At 45.6% G+C, this 20,634-nt stretch overlaps 1 protein-coding gene across 24 annotated transcripts in view; it reads right to left on the reverse strand.

Moving 5' to 3' along the window:
• The window catches only part of LOC123505138 (sodium/potassium/calcium exchanger Nckx30C-like), a 406,837-nt gene that overhangs the window by 8,080 nt on the left and 378,123 nt on the right, over positions 1 to 20,634 (reverse strand). For 18 of the 24 annotated variants that reach the window (XM_045256233.1, XM_045256247.1, XM_045256241.1 and 15 more), the window contains 3 exons: positions 17,639 to 18,057; positions 1,792 to 1,933; positions 1,380 to 1,495 (listed from right to left, as the gene is read on the reverse strand). In XM_045256233.1, coding sequence (XP_045112168.1) covers positions 1,380 to 1,495; positions 1,792 to 1,933; positions 17,639 to 18,057 — 677 coding nt within the window. The remainder of the gene's footprint in view (positions 1 to 1,379; positions 1,496 to 1,791; positions 1,934 to 17,638; positions 18,058 to 20,634) is intronic. The other 6 variants (XM_045256255.1, XM_045256252.1, XM_045256250.1 and 3 more) reach the window with 1 other exon arrangement.

The following is a 20,634-nucleotide window of genomic DNA, read 5'->3' on the forward strand; positions in this document are numbered from 1 at the left end:
TGCCAGGATTTCCTCAGCGCCTGCTTCCGATCTTATTCTAACCTTTAACGGACGTGATTTTCCCTCCTCGTATTTCCCAAATCTATAGACTTCTTCAATTTCTTCACTCAATCTTTTGCCTTCCTCTTCATCATCCTTCACCTCCATCACTACTTTCTCAGCCTGCTTTTTCTCATATTCTTTTTTTCATGTCTAATTGGCATAACTTTTTCTTTTAATTCAAAGATAACACTTTTTCTTTTCCACAGTATCCCTAAACAAATTTTCCTTTTCCTTCATTACCTTTACTACCATCGTGGCAACCTCCTGTTCCCTTTCCTTGACCGATACTTCTATAATCTTTTTAAAACTAACTTCCTGCTGATCCTGATAATCTTTCAAAGATTTTGCTTTTCACTTATTTTGCTCACTTGATCTTCATTATTTTCCATTTTCTTTTCACTTGCACAAACTTTGTTCTTCAGCCTCAGGTCATCATAATTTTTCTTCAACACTTCAGTGTTTGCCTTCATGATCTCATTGTACTTTTCCACGATTTTTAGCCTGGCCATCAGTTTTTTCACTAGGTCCTCCAGGTGTATGACCCGGTGTCTGCTTCGGTCATCAAACCTATCCTTCAGTCTGAAGCCTGAGACATCATTTCTAGCAATTTCCACCCTACTGCAGGGTGTAAACAAACACTCCTCGCCCATTTGGTTCTCACTTTGTTCTTTACTCCTTTTTCCATCTTCTTGACATTATAACCCTGCCACCTAGACGGGACCGGACTAAAATATATCTCTCACCACTAGTTAACACTTGAGGTGAAAGATATTCTTGATGGCATGAAACAATATCAGAAAAGAGCGCAGTGTTGACGGCCGTCTCCTGTGATCTTTTGTGTAATTCACCTCAGTCGTCAGCTGGTCACCCAGCCAGTCTTCCCCATTACGGAGCGAGCTCAGAGCTCATAGACCGATCTTCGGGTAGGATTGAGACCACATCACACACAACACACACCGGGAAAGCGAGGCCACAACCCCTCGAGTTACATCCCGTACTTATTTACTGCTAGGTGAAGAGGGGCCACACATTAAGAGGCTTGCCCATTTGCCTCGCCGCTTTCCGGGACTCGAACCCGGGCCTCTCGATTGTGAGTCGAGCGTGCTAACCACTACACTACGCGGTGTGTGTGTGTGTGTGTGTGTGTGTGTGTATATGACATATGTTTTTTTGTTTGTTTCTTTTATGTTTCATCTTTTAGTTATTCTGTTGGACCATTCTAGTTATTGCAATTATGTACTGTATTTTGTGGTTAATATAATATCTACTATCAAAATATCAATCTGTTTCTATCAATCAGTTTATCAATTTATCTATTTATCATTGTTCAGGCTTACCTCCGGCGGGATGTTAATGGCCTCGCCCACCAGGGAAGCCCACCACACCATCAGGTAAGAGAAGGCGGCGATCCACAGGATGCTTCCGACGAACGTGACGAAGAAGAACTGCTTGCCTGTGGGCGCAGAGGAGGAGGAGGAGGAGGAGGAGGAGGAGGAGGAGGAGGAGGAGGAGGAGGAGGAGGAGGAGGAAGAGGAGGAGGAGCAGGAGGAGGAGAAGTAATGGTAGTCGTAGTAGCAGCAGGAGAAGTGAGAGGAGGTAAAATATATTAAATTAGTCTTCAAAAATCTAGAAATGTACCAATATCATACCTTAAATTCTCTCCTCCCCCACTCCCACACACACACACACACACACACACACACACACACACACACACACACACACACTCTCTCTCTCTCTCTCTCTCACCTCGAGGGGTCCTGGTGTCTGGCAGAGTGATCCACAGTGGTATAATGAGAGGAGCCACCACGATGTATGTGATGCGTTTCCTCCAGGTGCTCGGCCAACTCAGGTCAATGGGCTTGGAATCCTCCTCCTCGTCGGGATCGCCCTGCAACACATTACCCAGCGACTCCCCGCATTAGTGGTTGGCTTACTTAAAGCTGGTTGTGCAAGTCTTCCTTCTGCTTCTACTTGCTTCGTTTCCTTCCAATCAATCTGTCCCATCCCACCCAACCACTAGGTAGCCAGTCAACCAGCCAGCCACCCCGTGCAGGCTACAGTTTCTCTCTCTCTCTCTCTCTCTCTCTCTCTCTCTCTCTCTCTCTCTCTCTCTCTCTCTCTCTCTCTCTCTCTCTCTCTCTCTCTCTCTCTCTCTCTCTCTCTCTCTCTCTCTCTCTCTCTCTCTCTCTCTCTCTCTCTCTCTCTCTCTCTCTCTACAGTAGCAGCTTGGAACGTGCATATAATAATTTTCGTAGCCTCTAATTCAGCCCACAAACGAAAGCTAGGAACGTTGCAAGGTTATGGGTTTGGTTCTCTCTCTCTCTCTCTCTCTCTCTCTCTCTCTCTCTCTCTCTCTCTCTCTCTCTCTCTCTCTCTCTTTCTTTCTGTGTGTGTGTGTGTGTGTGTGTGTGTGTGTGTGTGTGTGTGTGTGTGTGTGTGTGTGTGTGTGTAATAACCACGTGCTTTTAGGGGAAATGGCGAGCGAGGGGAGGGAGCAAGCTAGTGGTGCAAACTATGCTAAAGGTGACTGTGTTTGTGGTGGTGGTGGTGGTGAGGCATGCCGCAGCCTCTGAGAATGGTGACGCGCCCTCACCATACGTCATGGATGGGGGTGAAGATGCTGAAGACAGGGAAAGCAGAAGGAACGAAATGGAGGAGGAGGAGGAGGAGGAGGAGGAGGAGGAGGAGGAGGAGTAGGAGAAGGAGAAAAGACAGAGGATAAAGTTCGAATAAAGAAGAAATAATAGCCTAATGGAATTAATTGGAGGAAAATAAATAAATGAGTGAAAAAAGAGGAAATATGTACATATATTCTAGAAAAAAGAACAATGAATAGGAAATTATATGTGAGGTGAAAAAAGGACAAGAAAGTGTAGTAATTGGACACAAAATAAAATAGAATTCCAAACGAACTCCAAAACGTTTATATGAAAGTATATGAAGGATTAGAAGATGCGATTTAAGGAACAAAAACGAAGAAAAACCCCAAATCACAATGTGATGGTAAAGAAAAGTGGGAAAAAATAAGAGTTGAAAAATGTGAAAACAAAGAAAAAAGAAGTGTGATTACAAAAATATTTGAATGAAATGAGAGACAATTATTAAGCAGCCAATGTGATCACAATTCATTTACTTGTAAAGGCGAGTCTGAGGCGGAAAACTGATGAAATATGAAGTAAGAATGATCATGTGGATAAAGCGTTAGCAATAACTGTTCAGTAAGTTGAAGGTCACGTCACTGGAGTAATAACCGTAAGATAAGAAAAGGTTGCTTACAAAATAATTGTGGAAGCGAACTAGACGCTGTGCGGCGAGGCGAGTCTAAGGGCGGGTCGAAGCGGGATGGACAGTGGGCAGTAGCGCGACGGACGGGGGCAGGGCCAGTAATACCTCAGAGGAACTAAAGGAAGCATAAGGGATCACGACAGATTTACTACGTTTTCTCTTTTTGAGAATCTTGTTTTAAAATAAGAATGAAATAAAAATAAAACAGATCAAATGGCAAGTTACAAATGGGATAATTTTGGTAGATGAACATTATCCTAGAAACGACGGTGTTGGGAACGCTGGTGATGACTCAGGGCCCTGACGGTGGTAAGGCGGCGGTGGGGTGCCATTCTTAAGACAGGAGGGTCAGCGGATAAGACAAGCAGCAGTGGAGAAATGTGCTGCTGCCGCTGTTACTTGTTGTGCCAGCACAGCTCATGCTCGTGTAGCTGTGCCCACAGTGGTAATGTCCCGTGTCAGTAATGCGGCTTCCAGTTTGTGCTACAGCCTGACCTCTTGGCGTGGCGTCTTGTCAGTACGCGAGGCGCGGCGCGTGGCATGTCTAGCTCTTGATGAATAAAGGCAGGTGTGTGAAGCCAGGTTATGCAATGATAAGCGTGCACCGCCTTGGGTCGGGCGAAGGAAGGCAAGGATACGGCTGAGTAATCTTTGTGGTAACGAATACCAGCACGTGAATCGCCGGGCACCTGTTTCTTTACACAGCCACACTGCCCCTCGTCGCCTGCCACACACATCCAGGGTCACCAAAAGGTCATCTCTGTCAACATCAAATAAGGAACTAGCAAGACTGACCACACAGCGGTCTGCGTGCTTTAGGTTGAGCGTGAGAGGGCGAAGAATGAAAAGATTCATGAACAAGGTTTTCCCAAACGAGATTATTCCAGGCCATCCTCACTACGGCCACGAGGCGAAGTGTACGTCCTGACCTGTCCATGAAACTTTATGCAAATATCAAGTCTTTCGGGGGGAAAATGGATATGGCGACCCGACACAGTCATGCGAGATCATGAGGCTAATCCTCAAACCCATCAAATGTACAAGTTTGAAAAAAAATAAAATAATGACCAAATATCCCTCAGAATCCAGAGTCATCACTGCCAACGAAAGACAATTTTTACGATCAGCGTAGTTAGTGTTGAGGATGCAGCAAGTGCCAGTCATCCTCCACAATGACTGCACACCCACGGTTGTCCTTCATTTGTGTTGCAAGAAAAGGTAACTCAGAAAAAATAGGAGTATTGAAAGAGAAACGACAGAGAGAGAGAGAGAGAGAGAGAGAGAGAGAGAGAGAGAGAGAGAGAGAGAGAGAGAGAGAGAGAGAGAGAGAGAGAGAGAGAGAGAGAGAGAGAGAGAGAGAGAGAGAGAGAGAGAGAGAGAGAGAGAGAGAGAGAGAGAGAGAGAGAGAGAGAGAGAGAGAGAGAGAGAGAGAGAGAGGGAGGGATAGACATAGACAGGGATCCATATTCATAAAGTGAGAATTTGATCCCAAGATATTCGAGCACGATGAAAACAACCCAGTCTTTGACATTTCTTACCCCTTCTAAAACACATCCACACACACACACACACACACACACACACACACACACACACACACACACACACACAGCAGTTACTCTCCTCCTTAAACCAATATTACTAAGGCCTCAGGACTATCTATGAGTATACTAGCTAGCCTGACTTCCAAGCTCTACCAGAGAGTGCATAGCTGTCTGACACAAGTCCAGAACATTACTAAGACCCTCCCGGAACATGGAACTACATCAACCGACCCATCTCCCTCCGACCCCACCCACACATAGTCACTATAGTCACTACATTGCCTGAGGTTTTCATCAACACGCCGGGAAACCCTAGGCTCAGGGGATTTCAGGGAATGGGATTGCGCCAGTGCTATATTCTGCATACGAGGTTGCTAATGAGGGAGTCGGGAAGGAAGAGGAAAGGGGCATGGAGATTTGCTACTGGCTTTCTTGTGTGTGTGTGTGTGTGTGTGTGTGTGTGTGTGTGTGTGTGTGTGTGTGTGTGTGTGTGTGTGTGTGTGTGTGATTCCCTTAAAGGTGATGAGGCAAGGGTGCTGGAGGAGGAGGAGGAGGAGGAGGAAGAGAAGGAGGAGGAGGTGGTGGGGGAATCAGTAGCCACGCCCTAGCTATCTGGCGACCATTCCCGTATTCTCTCCCATCTCCCTGCCGCCAGCCTGATACGCCTCTTCCTGCCCCTCCCTCCCTCCCTCCCTCCCTCTCTCTCTCTCTCTCTCTCTCTCTCTCTACCCACCCACCCATCCACCCAACTGCCCACCCACACCCACACCCACACCCACACACACACACACACGTCTTGTTTTCGTCTCTCTTACAAGACGCACACTCTTTTCTTCTTTCCAAGCCAGTCATTTCTTCCTTTACTCGCTTCATTCATTTCTCCGCCCACCACTGCTCTCTCTCTCTCTCTCTCTCTCTCTCTCTCTCTCTCTCTCTCTCTCTCTTTCTCCTATCAAATACATCTTCCATATGTTCTTTTCATTCCATCCTTTCTTTCACTTCGACACATCTCTCTCCACCCTTGTTTTCTTCCCTCCCTCCACGTACATACACACAGCTTCCCTCCGTCTCCTCCATGCTACCCCTTTCTTCCCTAGTCTTTACCTTATAAAGTCCTAAAATGCTCCCTGTAATGTACCTAAAGCCGCTGAAAAGCAGCTAACTTAATGATATATAAAAGTGGTTTCTTGTGACAAGCGAATGAAGTATATATATATTTTTTTAATGGCCTTTGTTGAAGGCAGAAACGATCCTCTTATGAAGATGAAGTAAGCCCGAAGGAGGAGGAGGAGGAGGAGGAGGAGGAGGAGGAGGAGGAGGAGGAGGAGGAGGAGGAGGAAAGAGGAGGAAAAGAAGTAAAAGAAGAGAAAGAAGAGGAACAGGAAGAAAAAAATAGTTTACTTACAAAAATCTTAAGAAATTTCGATCCGTCATAAATAAAGAGAATGAAAAAGCTAAACTGATATTTTCGTTTGTCTTTCCAGGACTCACAGATCCTTCACATGTAAATGAAAAATAACTGAAATAAGAGACAAAGAAAACATCTGCAGTATTTCATGTACACAGTGAATTGAAGATATTAAATTAAACATAATAAAAAATAATAATAACAATGATAATAATAAAATAATAATAATAATAATAATAATAATAATAATAATAATAATAATAATGATAATAATAATAATAATGATAATGATAATAATAACAATAATAATGATGACAATAATGATAATGATGATGATAAGAATTAATAATAATAATGATGGTAATAATTATGAAAAATAATAATAGTAATATAATAATAATAATAATAATAATAATAATAATAATAATAATAATAATAATAATAAAAATAATAATAATAATAATAATAATAGTAATAATAACAATGATGATAATAATAATGATAATAGTGATAATAATAATAGTAATAATAATAATGATAATAACTGTAATAAACAGATCAATAATAATAATGACTAATAATAATAATAATAATAATAATAATAATAATAATAATAATAATAATAATAATAATGATAACAATAATAGCAATATGCATACCAACAAATTGAGACCGCTTTCGTGACGGAATTAAAAAAAGGAAGCACGCTTATACTCGGAAGAACTGAAGAACTGAAGATTAACTAGAAAAAATGTAATAACAGAACAAAGGAGACATTGCCTTACCTTACCCATGAGTAACAAGGGCAACGCCTCACCGATCCGGGCGGCGACCAGACGGGCGAGGGAGGGAAGCAATACACTCACTCACACAGCGTGGCAGCAACAGCGGCAGCAGCATTAATAGTAGTAGTAGTAGTAGTAGTAGTAGTAGTAGAAGTAGTGGTAGTAGTAAGAGGAGAGAAGCTAGAGGGCGCCTCTTAACGTCACAGACAGAGACTCTACGTCAAGTGAACGCAGTGACGCAACAGACATCAACTAAATCACAACATTAACATAACGGAGAGAAGAGAAGAAAGATAGAAAGATAGAGAGGAGCAGCAGCTGTCTCACTGCTGGAATTATGGCGGAGCGAGTTGCCAGATGCCAGGGTCTAGGGCTTCTTACAGGAAGGTTTGGAGGTCCCCGGGGTTTCTAGTGTGTTTTTATAAAGGTGTGTTTAGTCAAGCGCGCTGAAAGGAGGTAAGTACAGACGGTGTTTATAACAGCAGACATCAACAGTAGGAATTATACAGATCCCAGGAGAATGCACACAGGTAGGAACACGCACACCTTGGGGATTTGTGGGCAAAGAGAGGCGTCATAGAGAACCAGACAAGACCAGGGTGCTGCAGCGACAACCAGAAACCTACCGACCACCAGAGGAGAAAATTTCGCACGTACAATATACTCACACACACACACACACACACACACACACACACACACACACACACACACACACACACACACACACACACACACACACACACACACACACACACACACACACACACACACACACACACACACACTCTCTCTCTCTCTCTCTCTCTCTCTCTTTCTAGCGAAGAGACCCGGAAAGCTAGACCCTCAAAAATGTTCCTCTCACTCTTCTTCTCAGCTAAATACTCAACATCGAAAAAACAGAGGACCAGACTTGAACAAAGTATCAGAAGCAGCGACTCACATCAACCCACATCAAGAAGGCGTCACGAGACAGTGGAAGGAAGAGATGACGTCGTTTGCATGGAGGAAAGCAAGGAAGAAGGTACCATGGAGAATGAAGGGAATTCAATAAAGGAGTGAGTGAGCGATGAAAGGGAAAATCGAAAATGAAAATCTTTGAAGCACTTATGTAGGAGAGGCCCAGTTCACACACACGTATATACGGTTATTGTAATATCATGAGGTAAAACATCGTTTGATGATTAACCTAACCGACAACAAACTTAAGTCGAACACGCAAGAATGACGGGGGAAATATTTATCAAGGAATGAAAGTAACTTCTACACTCCTTATACTTTCCACTGCGGACGCGATCTGAGCCACACGCAACGCCATGGAGTCTCAAACATCAGCCTTCACAGGCAGTTACATCAAGTTCCCCACATTGCACATTTCCCGAGTTGCTGCGATAGAACCGAGAGAACCCTTTGGACGATACGTAAGACCTCTCCTTATCGCGCAACCTTTAGGGAGGAAGGACTGCTGAAGGATGGAAGGAGGGATGAAAGGAGAGGAGGAGGAGGAAGAGGGTAGGACAAGCAACTGGAAAGGCGGCAGAGAGAAGGGAAAGAAAGTGCAAGGATATGGAGGAGTTTCAAGAAGAGACGGGGGAAAGAAGGGCGTGGTGGGGGGCTGCCACGCCCTTAAGCCACGCCCATCCCCATAATGAAGGTCGGGAAGGACAGAGAGAGAGAGAGAGAGAGAGAGAGAGAGAGAGATTGTCAGTGACAGGAATGCATAAACCGATTAAGTGCAAGAGCAAGGTTGATGTTTACTAGTATTACAGTGGGGCCAGGTGAGTGGAACAGTTTGTGTGAGAGAGAGAGAGAGAGAGAGAGAGAGAGAGAGAGAGAGAGAGAGAGAGAGAGAGAGAGAGAGAGAGAGAGAGAGAGAGAGAGAGAGAGAGAGAGAGAGAGAGAGAGAGAGAGAGAGAGAGAGAGAGAGAGAGAGAGAGAGAGAGAGAGAGAGAGAGAGAGAGAGAGAGAGAGAGAGAGAGTGGCGGGGGATTTGTGGGAGGGCATGCGGTCGGGGTGGCCACGCCTACCAGCCCCACCCCAGCCGTGAGCAGTTTTAATTCTGGGACGAAAATCAATGACGGAATGATCGACTTATACAGAGTTTTCACGGAATCTTTTCTGCCGCGTGAGTCTACCTGGGCTGCTCCAGTATGGAGCACTGCCAGGCCGGGTTTCACGCTCCTGACAATTTACAAGAGTGACTTACACATTTTGCAAATATTAATTCGCGTCAGCTGAGACGAAGGCGGTGGAGGAGAGACGTTTACGGGACATATGTGATCTAAAAGGATCCGATAGTTCCGCTATTCCTGACATGGCCGTGTGAGAGGTAGCCGCAGCCCGCACACAACTCACCAGGGACCTTAGCGTAGTTTTGCTGCTGTTACTAACAGGTCGCGCAGAAAGAAAAGCGAGGTCCGTCTGTGTATTCAAACAAATTGGTCTTTGATGTTCGAAAAAGGCTGTTTTTGGTGAGCGAGGTTAGTTTAGCGCACGTTTACTCTCACAAACATTTTTGATAATTTACGTGGAATGGGAACACGATACACGGTCACTGAACAAGGATGGAATGTACGCCGTGTCCAATATGCAGAGTGGCAGAGGCTGACATTACCGCGGCGAGGGGCGAGGGATGTGCATTCTCAACACCACGGCAAGGCGCGACTGAGTGTGGACGTGCCTTCACCTAAGTGTGCGAAGCAACCTTAATGTCAAAAGTGATGGAGATATGTCAGGTACAATTTTGTCAACAGGAAAACACTGAAACTTTACATTGTTCACGTATTCGTGAATAAATGGATCACGATCTGATCAAAACAAGGTGGAAACTGGGAGCGTGTTGGAGGAGTGATTGGGAAAAACACAGTCAGTTTTGTCGTGCTCGAAGGAGTAATCGGTTTTGTGTACGTACTTATTTATCATTTTGTCGTCACGCAGCGCTGTCTGACATCGAGAGGGCGACGGCAGGAGGTCGTCGCTTTGGTGGCGATGATGTGCTTCCTTTGTGCTGTGTGACGCTGTTTAAAGATCAGTGTATGTACATGACACAACCATGACGCTCACGCCCACAGCGGGGAGCTCTTGAGGCCAAGGCAAAACTACTGAGGGCAGTGCCGCGGCCTCTCTCTAAATGCATGCCGTCTCGCTTGGGGGGAGGTGGTGGTGGTAGTGGTGGAAAAGGGATTGTGGTGGTGAATGCAATGAAAAGATGAAACGCATTCAAATCAGATAAAAAGAAATCTTAAATAATATGTAGAGGCTAAAAGATCATGGCTCATTCCTGGAAGCTACAGAAGGAATGTGACGTGAGAAGTGAAGGATTGACCCGCGAGACAAGGGTCATCCACAGCCAGTCTGCTCATGCTGTGCTGGTGAGGCGGCGAGGCGCCCCCACGCATTCCTCTGGGCGGCGGGAGCTCCCTCTATAGGACGAAACACACCGAGACCCAGTGCTCTGGAACGTTTACTGAGACACCACATGTCACAAAAAATATGTACACATGCTGCTATTGTGAGCTACTGGGCACACCAAGCCTGCATCTGGGGTGCTCCGCGGGGCGCCTCTCTACCCCTGCATCTTTCGCCACGCCGCGCCTCCGACTGTTTACGACATGAATAGTGACACCACATCGACCACAGGCGAGGCAGCGGAGACTGATCCCTGGCGCCCAGATGGAGGGGTCGTGAGGCCGAAAAGGTAGCGTGAGCATCTTGTGCGTGTTGTGCCGGACACGTACTACTACTTCAGAGAGGGAAGCGGAGCCCCAGGATTGCTGCGGCAGCCCGTTGGGTTTGTCGTCGGGAATCTCCACGGGAGTCACGTTGTTGGAGGTGTCTATTTCATCCCAAAGCGAGGAGTCCTGCAAGGCCGCCATTCCGATGAGTGGGTGAGCGTGCATGAGGCTGTACTCGTCGAGCACGGCGCTAACAGGCTGAAAAGCGGCTTGATTACCTTCACCTGCTCTGTTTGGATACGGAGAGAAGTGTGTTCCATTATAACTCATAATATCCACCAAACGTTACGAACAAGCTGACTCTCCAGGCCCGTGCTGTGCCTCCGGGCATCTCTACTCACCTGTGTGACCCCACACCTCGGGCGCCGCCGCTCATCACATCCACACTTAGTACACACCTTTGTGGAAAGACCTCCTTCATGAGGCGTCATGCGCCGGGCTGTGATGTGTAATCAAGGGATATTTTTTTATCATCGGTGAGTGCTGGGGACGCAGGACGACTAGGCCAAGAATGGTTTAGTCCCTTTTCACATAACGTCACTTTTGTTTAATCAGCGGAGTGAACGTGACTGGTCATGACTTCTCGTGACTTATTCTGGCGTAGCAGTATACGATGCAAGCTGGGAAGACGGTGAAGCAATGTTGTTTGGTGTCTTGTTCATCTCTTTGTGTTGTACTTCTGACAAGGTTTTCATAAAAAGAAAAATACCTGACATATCCAGAAACCGCTGGTGTGCTGACAAACCAAGACAAAGACGGGAAGAGGGCACGCCACACTGACACACAGCACAAAAAATCCAGTTACACCCAAAGGGGCTTGCGAGGTGACGGACGAACAACTCATCCTGGCAGAAGTGCGCGGTGATTGTGGAGGGCAGAGGGGGAGGTAGGGAAGGAGACAGACACTACAAGACTCATTCGACACGAAGACACTCCAGTGGTATTGCCAAGAATACCATGAACAATACAACAACGGCAACACCAACAACGGCAGGAAGAGGTTAACAAGACAAGAGAAGAGTGAACAGAGAGGACAGTCACATCTAACCTTCCCTGGTCAACCTAAAAAAAATAAATGAAAGCAAAGAATAATGAAAATTAAACAAGGCATCATAACTGAGTGCAGTCTCAAGTCCCCATGACATTATGAAGCTAACTCATCGATCCCAATGACATCAAGACAGAAATTTAGTGATAAGAAATTCAAAATATAACAAAGGATCTCTCGCGAATGTGGGGAAAAGTGCCGAAGAAAACAGAAGATCCACTGACATTGTGAGAAATAAAAGTAAGTAAAAATAAGACAAAAAGACTTTTTGGTCTCGTATTAATTACAAAGACAACAAGAAAGGCAGATAAGGCTCACACACGCATACGTACTAACTCTCACAAATGCACGTAGAGAAAAGAAAGGAAAATAACAAATCTTAATAAACTAAAATGGTGGTAGAGAAAAGAAGTGACGTGGTCATGAGGGATAAAAAGACGTCGAGGCAAGACGCGGAAGTAACGTGGATGGCGTCGAGGACGATGACGGCAAGAGATGATTGATTGACTTAGGCGCCAGACTAACAGAATCACAGCTACTTCAGATACTCGTAACGAAACACTTTGAGTCATTATTCCTGTAATGTGTGGAAGCTGGTAAAGGGAGGGACCGGCGGGTCAACCTTAACTATAAATCACGTTGGGTAGACGCAGCTCGGCCCAGAGCCTGTCTGCGTGACACATCCGGGAGCGGCATATGGCACACTCCCGCCTTCTTCATCACTACTAAATGTGCCTATTTGTTTTAACAAACTTGCGCGACTAAATTCAGAAGTGATCATGTTAATTGTTCCTGATGTGTATTTCACGACTGCTCACGGTCGGGAGGAAGAGCGAGGGAATGAAGAGGAACGGAGAGGAAAGGCTAAAGAAAGGCTAGGAGTGGGAGGACGGGATGGGGAAGAAGAATGGGGAAGAAAGGCTAGGGAAAGAAGACGAATATAAAAGAAGAGGAATGGGAGTGGAGCGGGAGAGAAGAGAAAGAATGGGGGAGGCAAGAGGAGAGGATGGCGGCATCACAGGGCCTTCCACAACTTGAATTATTTATAGGAGAACCGGCATTTGCAGATCCCAGAGGGTACTATTCCTGGCAGGCTGAGTGCGGCGGCGGGTTGTGGAGGGGGCGGGGTGAAGGTTAAGACATGCACAGGTGCGTTTATGTGAGTCTTTGTTATCTATTCCTCAAATCAAACTTTTATAGATCTTGTATCACCTTAATCTCGTTGGTCCTCATTAACGTTTTGTACTACATGTTGTCGCTCGTATTCTTAAAGTCTTCATTTCACCTCCTATTCTCAATTACTCTTAGTTACTTCTTTCCTCATTGTCATCCATTAGCTATTCTTTTGAGTGATTCTTCGTATCCTTAAACTCCTCATCTTACTTCCTAGTCTTAAATTATCGTTTTTCCTTCCTCCCTCCATTGACTGTTCTTGAGCCTAATTCTTTCTTTCTATTCATAAACTCTTACCATTTTCTTTCAACGTCTTCCGTTCCGCGAGACATTGTTATCCTATTCTTAACTTAACTTCCTTTGTCTCTGAGTATCAATTTCTCCTAACGGCTGCGAGAAATTACTGCAAACTGTTTTAGCGTAATGGAAGCAAAACGCACATTACTACAAGCCATTTCGCCTCTAGTGGCTACAAAAAACTAACTTCAAGTCACTCTTGTCTCTAATGGCAGCACAAAATTATGGCAAACTGCGCTATAGTAACACTGCATTGAGGTATGCATGCAAAAAGTGACTTGAGAGGCAACCCGTGCATGAAGGAATGTACTATTACTGCTGATGCCATTATTACTACAACGGGCTCCTGAGTAACACGGGACAAAGAACACACGCATCAAAGCTTCATTGTATCCAAATTACGCAACTGCACAGAAAAGGCAAATGATGATAATGGTTATAATAATAATAATAATAATAATAATAATAATAATAATAATAATAATAATAATAATAATGATAAGATAGAAGCCATCTTTCCTAATCGTATTAAGTCTTTGATGAGGCAAAATTCTTTATCGACACAATTTAATGAAATTATCACGAGAGTGGCGGTCGAAAATAAGTAATTAAATCCCGCAGGTCGTAAAGGGCACTGCAGAGAGAGAGAGAGAGAGCAGAGAGAGAGAGAGAGAGAGAGAGAGAGAGAGAGAGAGAGAGAGAGAGAGAGAGAGAGAGAGAGAGAGAGAGAGAGAGAGAGAGAGAGAGAGAGAGAGAGAGAGAGAGAGAGAGAGAGAGAGAGAGAATGTTATATATTCCATATTTCTAGGAGATATTTAGAAAAAGGCATAAAAGAAAGAGAATAAAAAACGAAAATACAAAAGACAAAAATAGTCCAAAATAAAAAAAAATAAAAAAAAACCAAAACAACACTAATTCATGAAATAAAGACTCGAACAAAAAATCTACAAAAAAATTATGAAAAAACACGAAGGAAAGTACAAGACTCTGACTAGTAACAGTAAAAGGGTAAATCAATGAGGAAGAAAAAAGAATAAGTATTACACAAGAGGAAAGTAGACATGAAGAGATGATAAAAAAATCGGTAATGGGACACCAGAAATTAAGGCAGGAGAGTGATGGGAAATAATGAAAATAAAAAAAACCTAACCAATACCATAATATCATCCAAAGATGTTCATATCATTCAGATCAAATCATTCGCCCTAAAAAACACTTCAAAAATATTACAAGAAAACATCCCAACCCAAAGAGAGAGAGAGAGAGAGAGAGAGAGAGAGAGAGAGAGAGAGAGAGAGAGAGAGAGAGAGAGAGAGAGAGAGAGAGAGAGAGAGAGAGAGAGAGAGAGAATAATGAAGAATCAACTACAGGTCTAATAATAAGCGGACTCGTAGGGTGGTACTCAAGTAGGTTGTACAAGCCACTCACAAGCAGTAGGCACACTACAATACAGCTACACAATCCAGTCAGCAAGCGGCAACAGGACATACACACCACGCGGACTCCAACACACGCGGACTCCATCTGGTGTCCGTATTTCGGGTGCTACGGTAGAGACATGGGTAGGGCAAGGGACCAAGAGCATGGAACATAGAGTAGGCATACGAATACTCGAAATAGGGGTGTTGAGGGGGCGTTGGTGTCACGAATGGTGCATGCTGAGCCTTCCCCTGTGATACCCGAAGCTCTCACCTGTCTCAGCTGGTCCGCTGCACACCTGGGGGCCTCACCTGCACGCCTCCGCACAGGTAAATTAAAGGTTAGGGTGTCCAGCTTCCCTCGTAACAGGATGTATGCGCGAGAACGGCGTTGCCTAAAGTTTCTCGTTTTAAGGAAATACTTAAGCAGAAATCTGTGTTCTACTCTCCCTCTTTCCTCACACATATGACAGACAATGTTTATTTCAGTTTGATTTTTCTCCCCGTGTGAAATCTCAAATCGCACAGTGATCATAAAAAGACAAGGATTTTATGATGGTGAGAAATTTTTATCTACCGAATACTCACTTCATTCCCCTGCATGTTCTGCTTTAATTCGCTGGCTCGCTTTATGGGAGTGGGGGAAAAAGTGCGAGGGAGAATCCGTTTCCATGATATACGGATTTGTGTTTTAAGAAACGATGAATTTGAAGTGAAATATTAATAGGGTATTCTTAAATACTCATAAACGTGTCAGCTTTATATCAACACTACTTTGAAAAGCTCTACTGGAAGTTATTGGAATTTTCAAGAGTACTTTCATGATTCCAGGTAAATTTTAACAAAGATTCTGCCTTATTAAAGGAAAAAAAAATTCATGAGAACTCGGAATCTTATCTTTGTGGGCTTGGAAAGTCGTTCTTATGAAAACACCCAACGGAGCTTAGAATACGGAGTCTGAAGCACGATAAATTCTTTCCGTGCATGGAATGTGTGTTCGGTTCCCACACGTCATCTGCGGGTTATGTCTTTTTATTAATTTTTATTTTCGAGATTTTGTTCGCGAATCTTCGGTGTGGGTCCTTGTAGGGTGTTTCTGTTTGAATGATTTTAACTGTGTGTGTGTGTGTGTGTGTGTGTGTGTGTAATTCACTGTTTGATCTGCTGCAGTCTCTGACGAGACAGCCAGACGTTACCCTACGGAACGAGCTCAGAGCTCATTATTTCCGATCTTCGGATAGGTCTGAGACCAGGCACACACCACACACCGGGACAACAAGGTCACAACTCCTTGATTTACATTCCGTACCTACTCACTGCTAGGTGAACAGGGGCTACACGTGAAAGGAGACACACCCAAATATCTCCACCCGGCCGGGGAATCGAACCCCGGTCATCTGGCTTGTGAAGCCAGCGCTCTATCCACTGAGCTACCGGGCCGTGTGTGTGTGTGTGTGTGTGTGTGTGTGTGTGTGTGTGTGTGTGTGTGTGTGTAATGCCGTGAGTAGTTCGTTGCATCGGTGTTTATCACGTTCTCATCCCGAAAACTAACACAAGGAACTAACTCTTTAAGTACCTGCGTAAGTAACCAAACAATTGACTGATGAGATCCATAAGGCATCACACAGGGTTGCTGAATAACATTAACTAACCTTGAAGTGAAGCAGGATCTCAGGATACTAAATGAATATACTAAATTAAATTTTTTGGGTAAATCCACAATTTAGAAAATCCTTAGCTTATATCCACAGAAAATCACGAGTTTGCTTTTGACTTTACTTTTACCTCATACCGAAAAAAAATGCCTTTTGTTTTGTGCAAAGGTACAGTTTAGCTTATCTGGAGCGAGGCACACCCAACGAAAACAGAAGTTGCAACCCTCACGCGGCGGTCGGTCTTGCAAAATTCATGTTCGCTTCCCACTGTCGTCAGAATAACATAGGCGGAGGCTGGAGAGGCCACACGCTGACGTCATGGAGGCGGTAACCTGAACTTAGGGAAGCTGGAACACACCGGGGATGAGGAGAGAAGGAGAAAAGTGGGAAGAGATGATGGGAGTATTATTGGGGAGCAATAGAGTGGGAGGAATGAAGGAGCCGTGTAAAGTTGTGGGAAGGACGTGTTGAAATGGACGGAAGGTGTGGTGGTAAGGATGTTAGAGGAATGAGAGGAATGAAGAGGAATGGTGTGGAGAGAAGAGAGAGAGAGAGAGAGAGAGAGAGAGAGAGAGAGAGAGAGAGAGAGAGAGAGAGAGAGAGAGAGAGAGAGAGAGAGAGAGAGAGAGAGAGAGAGAGAGAGAGAGAGAGAGTGAGTCAGAGAGAATACAGGAAGGAGAGGAGCAAGAGTCATATGTGTGTGTGTGTGTGTGTGTGTGTGTGTGTGTGTGTGTGTGTGTGTGTGTGTGTGTGTGTGTGTGTGTGTGTGTGTGTGTGTGTGTGTGTGTGCGTGTGTGTGTATGCGAGCTCTTTACGAGACAAGAGGTTATTGTGATTCGAGCAAGGCGAAACTTGAGACAAGGAGGAAGGGAGAGGAGAAGATAAGGTGGGAAGACGAAGGTGGCAGAAGGAGGAAGACGAGCAGGAGTAGGGTGACTGGATGGTGGATAAGAAATGGAAGGATACAAAGTTGGTCTGTAGATGTTAGAATTGAGGCTATGGTGGTAGGAGAAGGCGAGTGTTAGAGGACAAAAGGAGGTGTGAAGATGATGAATGAGAGGTGGGGTGAAGGATAGAGTGGAGGGGGCCAGCTACTCTGGCTGGCCGTGGATTAGGCTAGACAGAGGCTGTATTTGAGGAATGCCAGTTAAGGCTGAAACATCCCAGGTGAACGCAGGACCAGAGAGATGCAGGTGTAAGTTGGGAATCCCCGAGGGGTCCCATGGGCGGGGTTTACAAGGCTTACCGCGGTCGTGGTGGGCGTAGCGGCCTCCGGGTCGGTCACCTCAGGGGCGGCCGGGTTGAGTGCTGGCGTGACGCCATTGTTGTCGCCGTTCTGGGGAGCCTTAGGAGGTATCTTGCGCACAGAGTTGGTGCCATAACTCACATTGTTAGCTACGGAGTTGCCTTCAGACTGCAGGTCGCCGTTGGTGTGGGGTCCGCTGTGCGAGGCGGCGTCCGAGGAGGCGAGGGAGTCCACATGGGTCATCTCGGTGCCCTGCGACGAGCGGCCACTTACGTGTGACTGATTGTCAGGGCGAGGGTCGGGGGCGAGGCCGTCCGTGCGGTAGGTCTCAACGCGGCCATTCTGGGGCTTGGTGGCGTCCAGCAGCACCTTGAGTGAGGCGATGGCGTGCAACTGCGTCGCCTTCTCGTCCACTTTACCTGCAAGGCGTAGAGGTGTTAGGAGGAAGGACCTGGTGGTGGTTTTTGGGAAACTTATTGCCACACAGACATGCAAACACGCACCCACACACGCATGCGCGTGGCCACGCACGCACGCACACTCGCATACACACACACACACACACACACACACACACACACACACACACACACACACACACACACACACACACAAGTATATAAACATACTCAGACAGTCACCTACCCACCAATTCACGCACACACTACTGCGCTATCCACCAAACAAGCATGCAAATATGCACCAAATGAACACATACAGTATTAAATGATGACTATTGGCTATCATGTGGTAGACACGGACGTAGTACAGACTCATGAGACAAAGCCTTGGTGCAGGAGCAACGGACTGTCGTCACCTTGACACGCACGGGAGACCCACCAACTGCCTCCACCGGAGGAGGGGATGGGACTTTCCTGGGTTAGAGCGAGTGTTTGGGGAGGTGACGTGGTGTTGTCAGAGTACTCGGTGGTGAAAGAGTTCACGTTAGTTCACTGTAAAAAGAGAGTTCGTGCTTTGATTGCAAGCAGAGTTTTCAGTGTTTGTGGAGGGAGAGGGCGCTGTCTTTACCGAGCTTCTCTTTCTCCAAGTGCATGTGTAAGTTTACTGACTCGCAAGTTTCTCGCTGGATGGAGTGAGGCGGGTACATCTACTGGAACGGGGAGACGAAGGACCGCAGGGTCTCTTTGCGAGTAGAGGAGCGTCTACATTTAGGTTCCTTCTTGCTGAGAGAGCCGGTCTCTTTTTTATTTAGAGGGACAAAAACACTATCTCCTCTATTTGGAGAGGAGTGAAGAAAGGTGGGAGTGGTCTTGTATTTACTAGATAACATTTGGAATAAACAAAGATGGGAATGCGGAGGAGGAAAAGGAAGAAAGGAAAATAGGAACTTGTCATTGCCTTTTTTCTGAAATATACAGACTAAAGAATAAAAATAAAGGCAAGAAAATTTCTTGCATAAAACGGTGAACGCTTTACGTGATGGTGCGTCATGGATTCAAGTCCCGGAAGTGAGAGGCTTGGCCGGGCTTTGAGGGGAGAATAAGGGAGAGAGGGAAAGAGGGAGGGAGAGAGAAACAGTCTGGCTCGTCAGCAGAAGATTTTAAAAGAGAACAAAGAAGGAACCATCAGTGAAGTTGCGATGCATAGTCTGGCAGCACGGCAGCGCTGCAGAGCACCGTGGTGGTACGGGAGGAGCAGCATGCCACTCCTCTCGTCATGACTTGGGGCGCATCGGCACAACTTTAATAACAAATTAATTAATCTTTTCCGGCATTTTTCGCCTTTCCAGGTAGTGTTTCGGCAACATGGTGAGCGTTATCGCTTCAGCATAATTAATTCTAAGTAGAAGAGCAAACTGCCGCTTGACTGCGTTTGGATACTATACTAAGGTTCCATTCCGTAACCTGACACTCGGAGGGAAGCCACATACAAGCTGCTGCCTTCTCCCTTTCTTCCCGCGCCTTGAGTCGGTGCCCAGCTGGCTCGCACAGTCGACAGTGACCCAGTCTGGTGAGTCGGGATACCGGCGAGTCTCCTGAAAGTAAAAAGTGTGGCCAGATTTGCCCAACGCAGACCACATCAAAGAAGTTCAAGTGTCTTCGAGGGTGAGTAAAGAGACCCGCTCTACTTCCTCTTGCATCCCTTCGTTATCAGACACACGTCTGTCACGCACGAGGAAAGACGTTACGTGCGTTCACATTTTCCACAGAAACACATGAAGGAACAAAGGGATTCTACGTAGGTATGCAAAGTCGGAATACTTTCCTATCCCTCGCCTCGCCTCCATTCATGTAAATATAAAAGGAAAACTCCTCTTTCACCTGGAGACGAAGGGAAAGAGAAAGGGAATCGCAGCACAGTGAAATAAGAAAACACTTCTTAGAAGGGAATGTTGTTTTGATGTGACGGGTGTGGCGAGCGTCCGTCGTTGGGTGAGGCGAAGCGGCGAGCAGCGACCAGGATGCGACGGCCGCCAGCCAGCACCGCCGCGAGACAGATCATGCAGCAGACACGGCCAGGCGCGGACTCTCATAGCAGAGACAGAGGCAGAAGGGCGGGGGAGCAGGACAGGGATGAAATACTGAGAGAGAGAGAGAGAGAGAGAGAGAGAGAGAGAGAGAGAGAGAGAGAGAGAGAGAGAGAGAGAGAGAGAGAGAGAGAGAGAGAGAGAGAGAGAGAGAGAGAGAGAGAGAGAGAGAGAGAGAGAGAATACAATAAAAAGTGAGATACGCAAGTAAAATTAACAGCCTTCGTGAGTGGATCCAAAAGAAAAACTGGCTGAGTGTTCCTACATAGAAAAAATTGAGCTTCACACAGACAATATGGAAATGAAATATCTGAAAATAGTAAAAAAAATAATAACAATAATGATAATGAACCCGGAATGAGCGGCAAATGTCTTGGAAATAGAAAAGGAAACTCTTTATACTTTGACTCTGTGGGGCGAGGAGAGGATAAAACTGAGGATAAGAAATAAAACTGAGAGATGGTACGAAATAAAGACAAAAGAAGAGACGGGAGAAATTATGTAAAGA

This window comes from Portunus trituberculatus, chromosome 17, assembly GCF_017591435.1.
Source record: "Portunus trituberculatus isolate SZX2019 chromosome 17, ASM1759143v1, whole genome shotgun sequence".
Lineage (NCBI taxonomy): Eukaryota > Metazoa > Arthropoda > Malacostraca > Decapoda > Portunidae > Portunus > Portunus trituberculatus.